At 36.4% G+C, this 16,464-nt stretch overlaps 1 protein-coding gene across 1 annotated transcript in view; it reads right to left on the reverse strand.

The window, feature by feature from the left end:
- Positions 1-15,726, reverse strand: part of LOC130234642 (protein Wnt-6-like) — a 40,424-nt gene extending 24,698 nt beyond the window's left edge. The window contains exons 1-2 of the mRNA XM_056464883.1: positions 15,183-15,726; positions 3,044-3,264 (exon numbers count right to left, since the gene is read on the reverse strand). Of these exons, the coding sequence (XP_056320858.1) occupies positions 3,044-3,264; positions 15,183-15,262 (301 nt within the window). The 5' untranslated portion in view covers positions 15,263-15,726. The remainder of the gene's footprint in view (positions 1-3,043; positions 3,265-15,182) is intronic.
- Positions 15,727-16,464: the final 738 nt, after the last annotated feature.

The raw sequence follows: 16,464 nt of genomic DNA on the forward strand, positions 1-16,464 counted from the left end.
TAAAAAAAATTCCAATTATGTTTGATTCGAACGTTTAGAAATGAAACCAATGAAACAGTTCTGTTTAATTTCAAATTCCAAATTCCAAATATGTAATGTAATCATAAGCTTTGGAGAATTTGATGTTTCCCCCATTCAGACAGTATGTAGCATTTTAAAGATGGCCGCCAAGTGAAATTACTTGCCTTAAAAGGGCTTTAGTTTTGATCCCAGGTTGAAATAAATGTGCTTCCCTTAACATTAATAGTAACCATAGCAACTCAATGTCAGTGGATGCAGTCTTCATTCATCTGTGTGATCTCGAGTACACTGAGATGTACTTTACCAGGGAGCCGATGCTGATCAACCAACTCACAAATATGGTCAAAAATAATTGAATGAGGTAGCTAACACGTGGTACTGTGAGATATTAGATGTGCCCATGTCATTTACACACACAAGTTCACTCCCTCACTGTCTGCCTGTGACTGATTCAATGCAGGAACTAGGAGATCTAGGAAAATTCTGTCAAACGTTGCTCTGTAAAGAGCAAATCTAGTTTTAACTTTTTCCATATGAAGTATAAATGACTACAGAATAAGCGGGACATTCCACTCCGCATCTAACAGTTCTTTGCCAACTCTTTGCATCGGTACCCCTTCAAAAATACACACTTAGTAATCAATTTGTGGCATTTTGCTACATTATTCATGTTTAATCAACAATACAGTCCAAATTAATGTATGTAATGTATAATACATTTCATTACAATAAACTATAATTGCTTTGGTGATATAAAATACTTTTTGGGGCGTAACTGTAATTTGTCCACCACACATACTGTATTCATCTTTTGAGTGTGTCCCTGACATAGTGCACAATAACTCTTTTATGCACATCATGTATATAGTTTTATTTATTTATTTATTTGTACATGAACAATACATTCACTTATTTGTACACACAGCCAAATCACCCCGCAGCCAAGACGGGTTACTCACTGAAGCTAAGCAGGGTTGAGTCTGGGCAGTACCTAGATGGGAGACCATATGGGAAAACTAGGTTGGTGTTGGAAGTGGTGTTAGTGAGGCCTGCAGGGGGCGCTGAACCTGCGGTCTGTGTGAGCCCTAATGCCTCAGTTTAGTGAAGGGGACATATTTCACATAATTCAGACCCATCTCCCACCACCCTCCCGTTTTGTTATTTCTCCTAGAAAACTCCCATTATATCACTCCTTCTCTGCCCTGGTAAAAAAGTTCTCGACTTGTTGATATAGTCTGTAACACCCCTGGGTCGCCGACTATGGTATAGTATGCGATCGCAGTGGCCGCACGAAACCCAGTGCATAGTACAGTTACTTACTCGGTTCTCAGCTGTGTTATTTAGACATCTCACTCCTGACACCAAAGACACCCCCACACACCCCGCCCCACCCCGGTCTCACGGATTTTCAGAGACGAATGTTGGCAGGTATAAGGGACACTATACTGTCAATGAGCACCATCTTTCGGATGAGACTTTAAACCAAGTTCCTGACTCTCTGTGTGTCACGGTTCGTAGAGGGGAAAAAGGGGCGAGGACTCAAATGCAAAATCAAGATGATTTATTAATTAAAATAAAATAAAACAACAACAAAAACCACCCCGAGGGGGAAAACACTAAAATATAACAAACAGAGAAACAAACTTGGTTGGACTGACAAGACAAGGCTGGAGCTGGAACACGGTGGAAGTATAGACATACGATGACGAACTGGCACAGGACAGCAGACATGAGGAGAATATAAGCAGGGTTAAATTAATACACAAACAGATGAACATAATTAACTAATAATGGGTTAACAAGGAGGGTGGGACTAGACAATAGACGGAGCACCTGACACAGAGACAACACAAGCCAGGTGCTCACATTAAACAGGACAAGAACACGCAGCCAATGAGAGAACTCATTAACTGAGTGTTCTAATGACTGGACAAACACTGAAGCACACAACAAAAGCACGCGACCAATGTAAACACAGAGCCACGTGCTTTGACAACATACGCAAGACACGAGCACACGATAAGTGAACACCTTACCGTGCGCTCACATAAATGCAACGCGCATGTTTCATCTCAGCGCCAACCAAAACCGAAACCAACTAGACGGAGACGCTGAGAATGAAACAGCGCGATGCTGACGAAACAAAAACACAAACACGAGTACAAGAGCGCGCGTCCCAAGGACGCGCAGACCCCACGCACCCGCATCAAGCGGGAGCGCGCACGGTCCACGCGCACCTTTGATGACGCGCACCCTGACAATGACAAAACAAGTGCTGGACCCAAGAAAACTCGAGCCGAGCACTAACAGGACAAGACAGAGCTAGTGTCCGGATTCTGCCACAAAACAAGAATTAACAAGACCAGAGTGGCAGAACCCTGACCCTGTGGTCATTAAAACTCCCATGGCACTTCTCATAAAGAGTAGGGATGTAGCCTCGGTGCCCTGGCCAAATTCCTTCATACTGATCATGATCACCCAACCCCCCACCCCTAAAAAAATATATATATATATTAAGCCCATCCACCATACTGGCTCTATTACTGTTTCTCCACTCTATCAATAGCTGGTGTGTGGTGAACACATTGACACCGTTGTCCTGTGGCTGCCATCACATCATCCAAGTGGATGCTGCACACTGGTGGTGGTGTGGAGAGACACACCCCCCCCCCCCCCCCCCCCAATGATAATGAAACGCTTTTGGTGTATGGCCATACATGACAAATGCGCTATATAAATACACATAACATTACATCTAACCAAGAACAATAGATAAGATGCATGATTGCATGATGTCAGGGTTTAGCAAAAATGCTAGCTTCCACAATATGTTGAACCATCAATGTAAAGTTTGGTTTGCCATTGGATTCAAGACATCAACAGGTATGTCTGTGAATGGCTGGTATGCTCAACACTACAAAAAGACTTTGTAAACAAACTATTGATGCTCTCCAGAGTGGAAACACATAAACAAACTGGAGCGTTTAACATATATGTTTTGACATTATGCTTTTTTACTCACCTTGTTGGAGAATTTTGCCAAAGTACTTGTTCTGGCTGGTGCAGTTCCAGCGTCGAAAGCGAAACTGGTACTGACATTCCCGCACACCCAGCTTGGCGCCCTTGGCAACTTCGTTAACAATCTCCGGCTGGGTCTGGCAGAGTTCGGCCTGCTTGCCCGCCAGACGTTTGGTCTTCCTGCAAATGCTATTCGGGTCCATGACCAAGGGACTCCCCACTGCCCTGAAATGAACAAAGCTTCATCAAATGACTCATCTGAACTACACAAGCTTTCACAAGATAAAGTGTGGTTATCTTCTCAAACCGCACGGCACACAAACCACTTTAAATGATGTAAAGCATTATAAATTTAACGTTCTGTTGCTTTACCGCAAGGTTCACCTCAAGGTCTGAGCAGATCCTCATTCATTTAGAGCTTTCCTCGGTTTCTAGGCGTGCTCATTGTTCCTCGCGGATGACAAAGAAAATATACAAAAAAAAAAGGCAACTACTAGAGTCAGACACACTATAATGTCAGCGGTAATCGTATTACCCCTTTGAACACAAACAGATAACACTGAAAGCAAAAAAGCCACATCTTAATTGCTGGGTTTTATCAAAAGTGACGACAGACGTGTGTTTACACTGGAATCAATTGTTTATTTCAACTGCTAATGGGAGAAGAGGCCTCAGGTCCAAAGCGTGGAGCGCCTGCTAGAGCTTCCCGTGACAGCCGCTATGACGTAATGTGAGAACGGCACAATCCTCCGGTTCTCTCTTTTTAATAACTCCCGCCGTATTGAGTGGAGTTCAGCGTCTGTGATCCGTGCAGCTGAAGTCGGTTTTTATCATTACGTTGCCGTCTGGGGGAGCAGAGCTCTGTGCGAATACCTCATTGCTTTTCATTCACCCCTGTCAGGGCTAATCTTTCAGACTAATAACATTCATCTGCCGTACGAGTTTGTTTTAAAAAGTCAAACCAACGCTCTTGCCAGTCGCCTTCCATGGCGGTCTGATAAGAAATATGAGAGGGGAGATAACAGGCTTTACAAGTGATGCATCCCATCTTGATAGTCCTAATATTTCATTTACATATGACCACTCAACAGAAGTCTGAGCAATGGAGCAGCGCAAGCGTGTTTCGCTCATTTACAAAAGGCCACAGAGGATTCATTTCATTGCACATTAGAAAATGATATATTATGCAGTCAAATTAAGTACATTTATTTTATTTAATTTGGATTCTTTTTTTTTAAATAAGCATATAAAAAAGCTCATATTTGTTTTAGTGGTGAGAAATTATGAGGGATATTCCACTCTGTGTGGCCACATGAAAAAAAAAAATGAAACGTACAAACAATAAACATCTCATGGTCAGTTTTCCACTGTGGTAAATCTAGTAGACATTTTGTAGCCGTTCTTTTGAATCGCTCATGTCTCTCACATCATTGACGGGTCAGACTATTGTTTTTACAGTTTGAGTTAAACCATGTATTATGCTGCAGTTCCTAATAAAGTTGCAGGCCAACTGGCACCTACTCGCCAATGTCAATTTTTACTTACGTTCGGCGCCTGGACAGTGTTCATTTTGGACCATGCTTATAGCAAAAATTAGCAGGAGATGATGGATTTTGATGGATGATGGGCAAACACATGTATATATTGATTTTCACAATATTTTATATATTTCAAAAGGCATTTTTACACTGCAAAAGCAGCACAATATAGACAGTAAACCATAAATCTCTAGTAATGCTGGTGAGAAGAAATATGTGAAGTTTATAAACACAGTGAACCATGTTTAAACTCTATCAGCACTACATTTTGTTGATTTTATCATTTTTAAATCAAATATGCCTTTAAAATATACCATTATATTAAGTTAAAGTCAGAATTATTAAACCATCTTTGATTTTTATTTATTTATTTTTTTTAAGTATTTCCCAAATGATGTTTAACAGAGAAAGGAAATTTTCACAGTATGTCTGATTATTTTTTCTTCTGGAGAAAGTCTTATTTGTTTTATTTCAGCTAGAATAAAAGCAGTTTTTAATTTTTAAGTCCATTTTAAGGTCGAAATTATCTAGCCCCTCTAAGCTATATTTTTTCTGATAGTTTACAGAACAAACAATCGTTATACAATAATAATAAATATATAGTTGAAGTCAGAATTATAAGCCCCCCTGAATTATTGGCCCCCTGTTTTTTTTTTCCCCCAATTTCTGTTTAACGGAGAGAAGATTATTTTCAACACATTTCTAAACATAATAGTTTTAATAACTCATTTCTAATAACTGAATTATTTAATCTTTGCAATGATGACAGTAAATAATATTTTACAATATATTTTTCAAGACACTTCTATACAGCTTAAAGTGACATTTAAAGGCTTAACTAGGTTAATTAGGTTAACTAGGCAGTTTAGGGTAATTAGGCAAGTTATTGTATGACGATGGTTGGTTCTGTAGACAGTCAAGAAAATTTTTTTTGCTTAAAGTGACTAATAATTTTGACCTTAAAATGGTGTTTAAAAAATTAAAAACTGCTTTTATTCTAGCCAAAATAAAACAAATAGGACTTTCTCCAGAAGAAAAAATATGATCAGATATCAGACATCCTGTGAAAATTTCTTTGCTCTTTTAAAGATTATTGGGGAAATATAAAAAAATTAATAAAATTCAAAGGGGGCTAATAATTCTAACTTCAACTGTATATATATATATATAGTGCTCAGCATATATGAGTATACTCCATTTTGAAAATGAATATTTTGATCCATTTCTCAGCAAATATGGGTAATATATTGGTGCACTTGAACTAAACAGATTTATTAAACAGATATATTCATTAAAATAATATTTTTCAAAGAACATCTTAAGAAATGGAAAGATAATACATTTAAATTCATGCAAAATATTGCAAAAACATTTACAAACTACAACATTTCAACAACATTGTTTATATTTTTGTTTCTCTTGATTTTTGCTATTTTTGAAAATTGTCTTTAATATTTTTCCCTAACATTAATTTGGGCGACAAATTTTTTTACCATTATTGTAACTTATTTTGTTAGATTAGCTCCAGATTTGGCTTCAGTGTTGACTAAACTAATGTATATACACAAAAATAATCTTGCTTTACATCCTATAGAAAATATTCATTTAAATGAGAGTGATGAGAATTTGTGAGGGTGTACTCATATATGCTGAGCACTGTACATATATAAATTGTTTACCTTGTTAAGATGAATGTTTTGTTTGTTGTATAGTTGCCATAATTTATGCATATTAATGTCATATTTATTTCTAAAATCATTTATACCCTTTTAATTACATTTATTTTTAACACAATGTCAATGGCCTCGTATAGGGTAGGGAATTTTGAAGAGGTTAGAAAGAGCAAGCTAGCTTTAAAGGCATAAAAATTCCACATTTTCTTCAGAGCTCTGTCCAAAATCACGCCTCCTCAAAACACACGATCATTCACAATCAGAGCACAGTCTGCAAAGCACCAACATGAGAGGTGTCAATTTTGTAAAGTCGCACACATTGCTTTCGGATTTGTTCCTATCTCATTCACCAGTGAGACAATTTTACAGTTCTCTGAAATACTTGATTCTGACCCATCAATCACGACAGCTCAGATCAACAGGTCACACTTTATTTTGATGGTCTGTTTGTTGAATTTAAGTTACATTTCATCTACATGCCAACTAATTCTCATTAGATTATAAGTAGGTTGGGGTTAGGATTAGTGTAAATTGACATGTACTTGCAGTTTCTTATAGTCAGTTAAATGTCTGTTGAAGGAGCAGTATCAACAGATATTAAGCAGACACTCTACTAATAGTCAAATGGACCATTAAAATTAAGTGTTGCCGATGAATGCTTGATTGTTTAGTTTTGTGGCAAGTAGCCATGTGATAAGTGGGATAATGTACATCTAGGCAGTTGTTTTCACAGAATGAAGCCCTTCATTTCATCAGGTCTTCTGGTTTATTCTGTGAGAATACTGCCCAGATGTACATTTTCCCTTACAAAACACATGACATAACAGTAACGAAAACAACTTATAATTGGTTAGAACATAGACATTGATGGTTCCAAAAAGAACCTTTAACATTCATAGATCCAAAAGGTTCTTTATAGTGGTTATTTAAATTCTCCACATTAAGAAAAATGTTGATTTAAGAACTGTTGACTTAAAGGCAACCTAACATGCTAGTTCTATGGCATCACTGCAAAAATACCACTTTGGAACTAAAGCTAATTCCGAAAGTTAAATGTTAGCTAAAAGATCCATTAACCATATCCATGGAAAAAAAAACAATGTACAAAAGAAAAACTGTAACCATGGCATATTTTCCAGATTATTTACGTCCCATATTTACCACGTCAAGAAAAAGCAACACTAGAGTTACTTTATCAATTATCCTGTTTCCTTTTCATGTTTCACTTATTGATGGTTCCATTCTTTCACAGCCTCCATATGAAATACAGTGTTTAAAATCAACTGTGGAAAGTAACAATGTCAAATCACTAGCCAGTTTAAGAGGTCACAAAGTATGTTTGCTCAGTTTGCTGACAAAATTAATGTAATCTGTGCAGATTTAGCACACACACCCAATCCATCAGTCAATATGCATGTTAAAAATTTAGCAGCACCTGTACATTTCTGCCTTATATTATTAAAACCTTTACAAATAAAATAATGCTGATTTGCTGTTTTGAAGAGAATAGTGCAGACCCATTGAACATTGTTTTTTTAGCCCATGACTCATTGGAAAAATGTGCCTTGTTTTAAAGATCAACAGTGAATCCCTGAACTAAACCATGCCCTAAACCCAACCAATAGTGTTTTCAAAAACAAACATAAGAAAAAAAGTAGACCGTGACAATCTAGGTTTTACCTTGATTTTACAATGCTTTCACGTACAAGCAATCAGCAAACTTTCCATGGAGATAGATTATTCAATTACAAACCATAGACATCTAAGCCTGTCACAATAATCAATATATGGACTTATAGCACAACACATGGACATGACCTCAATCATTTTTTGTGATGCGTTATGAATCGCCAATACATAAAAACCAATTTTAGCAACATTTTAGATTGTGCAACATCACTATCTCTATTGGAGGTGTTAGTGCCAGTGTGGTTAAAAAAACACTATAGTACTATATAAACACTATAGTAGTAGTACTTCAGTATATTTTCATGTGCATGCCTGACAACTGAAAAAAGATCTGGAAGCAGATATCGCAGCCTCTGTTACTTTTTATTTGGAACTTTTTGGTTAACATTTATTATTATTTACTTGTTTAGGATATTCGTTTTCACGTTCTGATTCCAATGCCTAATCAATAAACTGATAAAATGACTATAATTAAATGAAATAATCTTGAGAATGAAATATGATGTGTTCTTTGGAAGAGTGTACTTGCGTTGTGATGTTATTATATTGGTATTCTGGCATTATATAATGTGTGGCAAAATAAATGGTATTAAAATGACAATAACATCGTTTATCGCAATATATTTTTGGTGCAATATATCGTACAACACAAAATAGATATTGTGACAGGCCTATAAACATCGGTAAGTTATTTCATGGTATTTTCTTTTGGTGTTGTACAAAGAATTGTAAATATCATTAGTGTGAAAAAGAACAAAAGCTGTTGGTATCATACTGCCTCGAATTGTTATTTTTTTTTACCTATAACTGCGGTCAAATATATGTTGAAGTTAGTTTTTGGGATTTTGCTAAACTGTAGGCTGAATTATATATTTTCAATGAGCCTGTGTTGCTTTTTTTTACCTACTGGTCAAACAGATTATAAAGAAAATTGCACTGGAATTAACTGTGTGTGTGTCACGGATGGATGAAAGATAATTCTAATAATCTAAAGATTTAAATAAGGTCATGGAACTCTAATTTCATGTCATTCTTTTAATTTCAAATTAAATAGCATACAATGTTTTTGTTTTTATTATTCTTATTTAGTGTATTAACTGTGACTTGAATAATCACAAAATATGTAAGTACTACAGTATGTGGCATAAGGTAAATGTACTGAAGTTGCCAAATTGACTGGTGAGTAAAAAACATTTCCAAACCCTGTTGTAAATGTGATGCAACAACATAACTCACGGCTGAACTATCATTGTATGATGCATCATTTGGGAAAAGAACGATGTAGTGTGGAGTGTTTCCCCAAACCGCAATTTCTCTGTCGCAGATTCATCGTTTGAACCACGTTAGCTATAATGTAAAATGCCCAAAAATGACGCTCTAAACGGGGTGGTGTAACAACCCCCATAATTTTTGGTGCAAAGTATATTGTTTTACACGCAGACGCATTTAAAATAAGTCCAATATTAGTTTTAGTAAAAACATGCACTCGTTTTCCATATTAATTGATATGGATATATGTAAAGGACACATATAGGACTTATTTATGTTTCCATTACAAATATTATTGAGAATATTCCATATAAAATTACTTATCTAACCCGTATCTCATATATAAATCCTATAAATCGTTAATAGTTGTAGGCCTAATTTACAGTAGGCTATTTATTAAGAAATGAAAAAAATCCTACTTAATTATTATTATTATTATTAAGTAGTAAATTGTTTATTTTATTTATATATACAGTTGAAGTCAGAATTATTAGCCCCCTTTAATTTAAAAAAAAAAAATGTTTCCCAAATGATGTTTAACAGAGCAAGGAATTTTTTACAGTATGTCTGATGATGTTTTTTCTTCTGGAGAAAGTCTTATTTGTTTTATTTCAGCTAGAATCATTTTTTTTATCCATTTTAAGGTCAAAATTATTAGCCCCTTTAAGCTCATTTATTTTTCAATAGTCTACAGAACAAACCATAGTCATACAATAACTTGCCTAATTACTCTAACCTGCCTAGTTAACCTAATTAACCTAGTTAAGCCTTTAAATGTCACTTTAAGCTGTATAGAAGTGTCTTGAAAAATAAAATATTATTTACTGTCATCATGGCAAAGATAAAATAAATCAGTTATTAGAAATGAGTTGTTAAAACTATTATGTTTAGAAATGTGTTGAACAAATCTTCTCTCCGTTAAACAGAAATTGGGGGAAAAAATAAACAGGGGGGCTAATAATTCAGGGGGGCTAATAATATATAATTATATATTTTTCCACTTTTAAATAGGTCACCTATAGCTTTTGTCATGAGCCACGGCTGTGTTCAAAATGAATGAATAAAATTCACTATGAATAGAACGCAATTGTCAATATGAAGATCACTAAAACTGAACTGTAAAAATACTTTGAAAGCTAATTACACCTATGAGAGATGACTTTAATGGTGTTTTTTTTAAATCATTCCAAGTTTAAATGTTAGAATGTTTTAAATGAATAGGGCATAGGGGGGATAATAGGAAATAGAACACAACCAGGAACTATGCTTCTAACTACAGCTCTAGAGGTGTAGTTGCAAGCTTACAAGTTTGCTACTCAGTTTTAAAATGTTTGTTGAAACAACGGATTTGGGAAACACCAAATCAACAAACTATGTTTGTAATGACAGAACTTGCGACCTTAGTTAGCTAACGATGGTTTTCAGAAACGTAAAGCCATCTATGTATGTAAAAAATGGCAACCCAAGTTTTTAGATTTCCACAATGCTTAAAGTCATCACAAAATCATAATCACTTGTACACATGACTGTTCTTATTAATATATACAAGTTAATCCACAGACAAAGCTAAATCTAAATATTAGCTTCTGGTCTGTAATGGCATTCCCGCTCTCATGATGTCAGCTTGATGGCTTGGCCAATAAAATAAAACCCCATCCTCTATTCAGTATTCCATTTCAGTTGAAAATACTTCACAATACTAAAATGAAGTTAGTAGGAACAATGAGTTCACACACACTTTAAAAAAACAGGCTACACAGCCCTACATTACAGGATTATGCTAGAATACAGATACTAAATTAATCTATTCTGCCTCTGATTATCTATTAACTGGTGAGCCTCTCAGCGCCAGAATCACTGCTCAAATAATGGAGCCACATTTTACAGCAGGAGGTGTAGACTCGTAAAAGAGCAGACAGTATTGGAGCGACTCTCTCTTTCCCATTCCTGTTTCTCTGTCAGAAGGGGCGTAGCGCTGGCTTTAACGGAAAGCTTGAGTATCACAAAAGCAGCCCTGGGATGCATATGTGGTCCCATTATGGCTTGGGTGATATAGATATTCATCTGCATCTGATGAACCATCCCTTCCCTGGCTCTAATGGAAACCAGCCATAACAAAAGGCAAAAGAACATGCCTGCAGAAAGAGTCAATCTGGACACAACGATGGCAGCTCACGTCTGCCGTTTTCATCCAATGATTCACTTTTTGATTTTAATAGGAAATGCTGATCTGATGTCAGCTCTAGACCACACGCTCTAGATCTACCACCATCCTTATGGCTTCATTCAAAGTCACTCTTTCCTGCTTGGCCTTTATCTGGTGAGACTCCTGGATGTGATAAGCCAGAGATGGGGCCTAATCATAACATGGAAAAGGATGTACCCAACTTGTGCAATCAGGAATATCCCCCAAAAAAACAGCCACAATTTGATGTATGAGAGAGATAATACAGATGAGGGGTGGAGGGGGGAACTGTGATTAGGAGAAGTTATCTAAATAATCAGTGCGAACGTATACATGCGCATTTATCTTTTCATAGGCCCGTCTTCCAATGCGTCTGCTGAGACCTCAGGTTACATAATGAATTGCATGGTTACAGATAAGTCTCTTCTTTTTTTTACTTTGTGAAAGAGCGAAATTCATCCCTACTTAATCCCCCAAGTATGCTGGATATGAAGTCAGTCACGACAGGGCTGGAACAGCGCAGAGTGGCTTGGGTTCACTTCTGTGGCGCGTGGCGCAGAGCCATGGCACAATCTCTTCTTGGAGCGCGCCACTAAATCATGCGAGTGGAACCAGCTCCATCACTACGACGCTGTCTGTCACACGCAGATGGGACAGACCAGAGCCGGAGAGCAAGAGAGCGGCAGCAGACGCATGTTTGGAGGTGAAACACTGGAAGTGCAGCCAAACAGGCCAAGCAGCTGTCATCTAATCGTTATCTGATCCATCTCTCAAGACCGCTTGATTGGATATCTCTCCATTCTCCAAATGAGATTCGCTTGACCCAGGCTGAACATCAGAGAGAGGAGGCTTTGCAGTCTGGGACACACTCGCATACATTGATTAGGTCCAATTGGAGACCCGTGCTTGGATAAAAACAACACTTTTGTCATCATTTAATCATCATCATATCATTCCAAACTTGACTTTTCGGGTTCTGTGGAACACACAAGAAGACATTTTGAAAAATGCATGTCATCTGAACAGTGAAATTGATGTTCAGTGTTTTTGTACTGGACCTCATTGATTTTCACTCCATGGACAAAACACTGTTGTTTTTTGTTCTAATGATCAAATACGACTTTGGAATGACACAAACGTGATTAAATTTTGACAGAATTGTGAATATAAGGTGAATTACACCTTTTACACGACCAATTTGGCATCGTATAATGTTTAATGTGAAACATCGCAATGGACGATGGCATCATCGTCGTAGGCAGCGACGAATTAATTATTTATGAATAATTCATTAATTAATTCAGAACGAATTAATTATTTGTAGCCTAAAGTTTCAACTACCTGACCCGCATGGTCTTTGATTTACCCATAACCAAATCATAAATAAATAAAGATAAGTTACACACAAATTACCATCTGTCAATCACTTTTTCAGCGGGACTCTGGCATGAATAGGCAGAGTGATCTGTGTCGTTAGAATGGCGTCGACAAACTTGGTTGGTAAAAAGGTGCACAACCAACAAGAACCAACCAACAGTGTCTGAGGTTTTTGCTAAAATTACTAAGTGCAAACGTGAAAGCGAAAGATTGAAGCAGTGTTCATTAATTCACTTGACCAATCCAGACCATACTGTTTCAGGCTGCTAAAAATGTCTATATATACAGTTGAAGTCAGAATTATTAGCCCCCTTTGCTTTTTTAAATATTTACCAAATTATGTTTAACAGAGAAAGGAAATTTTCACAGTATGCCTGATAATATTTTTTCTTCTGGAGAAAGTCTTATTTGTTTTATTTCGCCTAGAATAAAAGCAGCTTTTAATTAAAAAAAAAAAAAAAATTTTGAGGTCAACATTATTAGCCCCTTTGAGATATTTTTTTCCAATTGTCTATAGAACAAACCATCACTATACAATAACTTGCCTAATTGCCCTAACCTGCCTAGTTAACCTAATTAACCTAGTTAAGCCTTTAAGTATCACTTTAAGCTGTACAGAAGTATCTTGAAAAATATCTAATCAAACATTTTTAGAAATGAGTTATTAAAACTATTATGTTTAGAAATCTGTTGAAAAATCTCTCCGTTAAACAGAAATTGGGGGGAAAAAAACAGAGGGCTAATAATTCTGACTTCAACTGAACATATATATGAGGGGCCTTTGTATAATGCTGCACAACAGAAAGCCTCAAAGTAAAACATTTTGAGAACCACTATAAGCATAAATAATGTAAATGCACAGATTGGTTTGAAAGGTCACACACGAGTATTTCAATGCAAAAATGTTGACTGAGAGTGGACTCTCAGACATAAAAGTGAGAGGGTATGGCGCGTGCACAGGCACACCTGTCCAACAGACTCCTGGCGGGCTGCCAGCACATGACCCCGAAGACTCCAGAGGAGGTGAGGCTTCCCATCGTTTCCTCAAGCACTCAGCTCTCAGCCTCGCAGATCAGAGCACAATCAGAGGCCTGAGAGCCAGTTTATCTGCCTCCGTTTCATCTCCTCTCAGCATGTGAATGGCACGCTGTCTGTCAGAGACTCGCCGCACAGCCCAGCTCCAGACCAGAGCTTTGTGATGGCATGCGTCGTGCCCCAAAGAAAGCATCATTGTCTGTGCAAACTTTTTCAGACCTCCAGGTGTATGTGCGTGCATGTGTATGTGTGTGAGTAGAGCGTTAGGTGCAGCTGACCTTGTGTAAGCTGGAAATTTGAAAGGTTGAGAAGTTAAATAACAGGTGATGAGCCACTTTGGTTCATCTCTGTTTATCAAACAATCTCCCACTTGTCAAACCTGTGCATTTTAGAGTGTTAAGAGAAGGAGTAGTTTATGATGACACTCACAGCCCGGAGGTCCACCTAAAATTCCAGCTCTGACCCCCAATGTGTCTGCCTCTGAGTACAGCTTAACCCTTAGAAAACCCTTGATAATTAAAATTATGATCAACAACTTTTATGTCACGTTCTCTGTGCACATTTTACATTTACTAGCATATTTAGAGTGATGCGCCGTTCATGCTCGATTTTAGTTTAATTGTATCAACAAATGCTTTGCAAAACTGTCATCTTTGGCTTTATAACTTTATTTTTAAAATATGTTTTAAACTGATTTGAATCTTAAGTAATATTATACAGAAATTTGTGATATGCCTGTAATCACCAAAACAGCACATGAAAACTATTTGCCATAAATAACCTTTGCCAATTTACACATATACAAATAAATGTACCACAAGGAAGATTTTGTAGTGATGCCATCAGACTTTTGGCCTCTTTAAAGAGCGTGATTTTTAGTGTCAAGACTATTTAAAAAAATATTATATATATATATATATATATATATATATATATATATATATATATATATATATATATATATATATATATATATATAATGAACTTTTAATATGCTGAACCATATTATGTAATGGGAATGTTCTGTTGATGGTAAAGGTTATAGATAAATCAGTTCCAATCTGTACCAATAATAATATATTCCCATTATTATGCGTGTATTTTATCCTCCATTGCAAACCCCAGAAACAAACGCACTGATCTGAACCTATATGCAACATGGAAATCGTTTTAACCTCCAGAGAAACCTCTCATTAATACAGTATACTGATAAGAACATGGTTCTTAAACCGGAGAAGCATTTAATATGCGAACGGAGAGTGTTGTTTCGCATTCACTTCGAAGTTTCCACATAATCAAACAGATCGAGCTTTCACTCTTGAGCTTGCTAAAAAATTCTGGAGGCGATAGAGCACGCGCCTGAGACACATTACTTACCACCAGAGCCCGATTATGTTGACCGGACAAAGGAGGATGAAGAAGAGGGCAAGCTGCGTTCTGGAAAGTGGAATCGTCATGGTCTGATGCCCTTCGAAGAACAATAATGTAGGTCTGATTCCAGTTCAGTGATGAAAGAGGCTTGAAAGTTTGACAATTTCTAAGACGATTCAGCACCCTTGAATGATACCAATACACTTCCACACTGAGAGAACGATCGCAAAATCCGCTTGTAAAGTGGTCAGCATCTTCATTCCTGCTCCTGGGAGATCTTCATCCAGATCATTTGAGGAAAAATATATCCAGTCTGAAGCGTACTTAGATCTCGAGATTGCTGGAATGCAGTCAAACCTCCTGAACTACTAAAATGCCAGAAGTTTTAAAAAGCGATTCCGCGCGGAATGTGAGCTGTTCAGATGTTCTTGTGAGGCGCAGGAGTGTTGATCTGAGTGCCATGTGCTGAACCTGTGCGCGCGCGCCCTGCTGCGAGCGTTCCCGAGCTCATCCCGATCCACACAGGTAGACGCGTCTAGAAGGCATTTCGTGATCGTCTCGTCACGCTTTTTTCCTTCTCTCAGATGAAGACCTTTTTTTTTTTTTTTTTTTTTTTGGTGCTGGAAGAGACTCAGAACTCATCACACATTCAGTGACGTCGCCCGGGGCTTGAGTCAGAAACCTCTCATGCAGGAAAAAAAAAGTTTCTGACCTACAGACGGATTATGTCAGGTAATGCACAACGCATTATGAATGTGCTGTGATGTTTATTATGGGACCGCTTTTTAAAACAGGAGGATTAATTCGGAGGTTTGAACGAGAAGAATATTTAATGAGAGCCCTGCTTAAATAAACATAAATAAATAAAATGTATTAATTAAAAATATATTAAACAAATAAATAAAAAATATTTATTTCTAATTTATTGAAAAATACTGTTACTCTAATATCTATTATTATATTATATTATATTATATTTTATTTCATTATAATATTAAAGAGAACCAAACTGAAAAAATTACTTTGTAACATTAATAATAATTTGATTCATAAAAATATAAACATGCGATACACATGAAAATATATTAAACAAATAGATTACAAATATTTACTGCTAATTTATAGAAAAAATACTGTAACTACAACATATTATATTATTTTATTATATTATATTATATTATATTATATTATATTATATTATATTATATTATATTATATTATATTATATTATATTATATTATTAAAGAGAACCATTTGTTCATTCATTTTCTTTTCGGCTTAATCCCTT

The sequence above is a fragment of the Danio aesculapii genome, chromosome 9 (assembly GCF_903798145.1).
Source record: "Danio aesculapii chromosome 9, fDanAes4.1, whole genome shotgun sequence".
Lineage (NCBI taxonomy): Eukaryota > Metazoa > Chordata > Actinopteri > Cypriniformes > Danionidae > Danio > Danio aesculapii.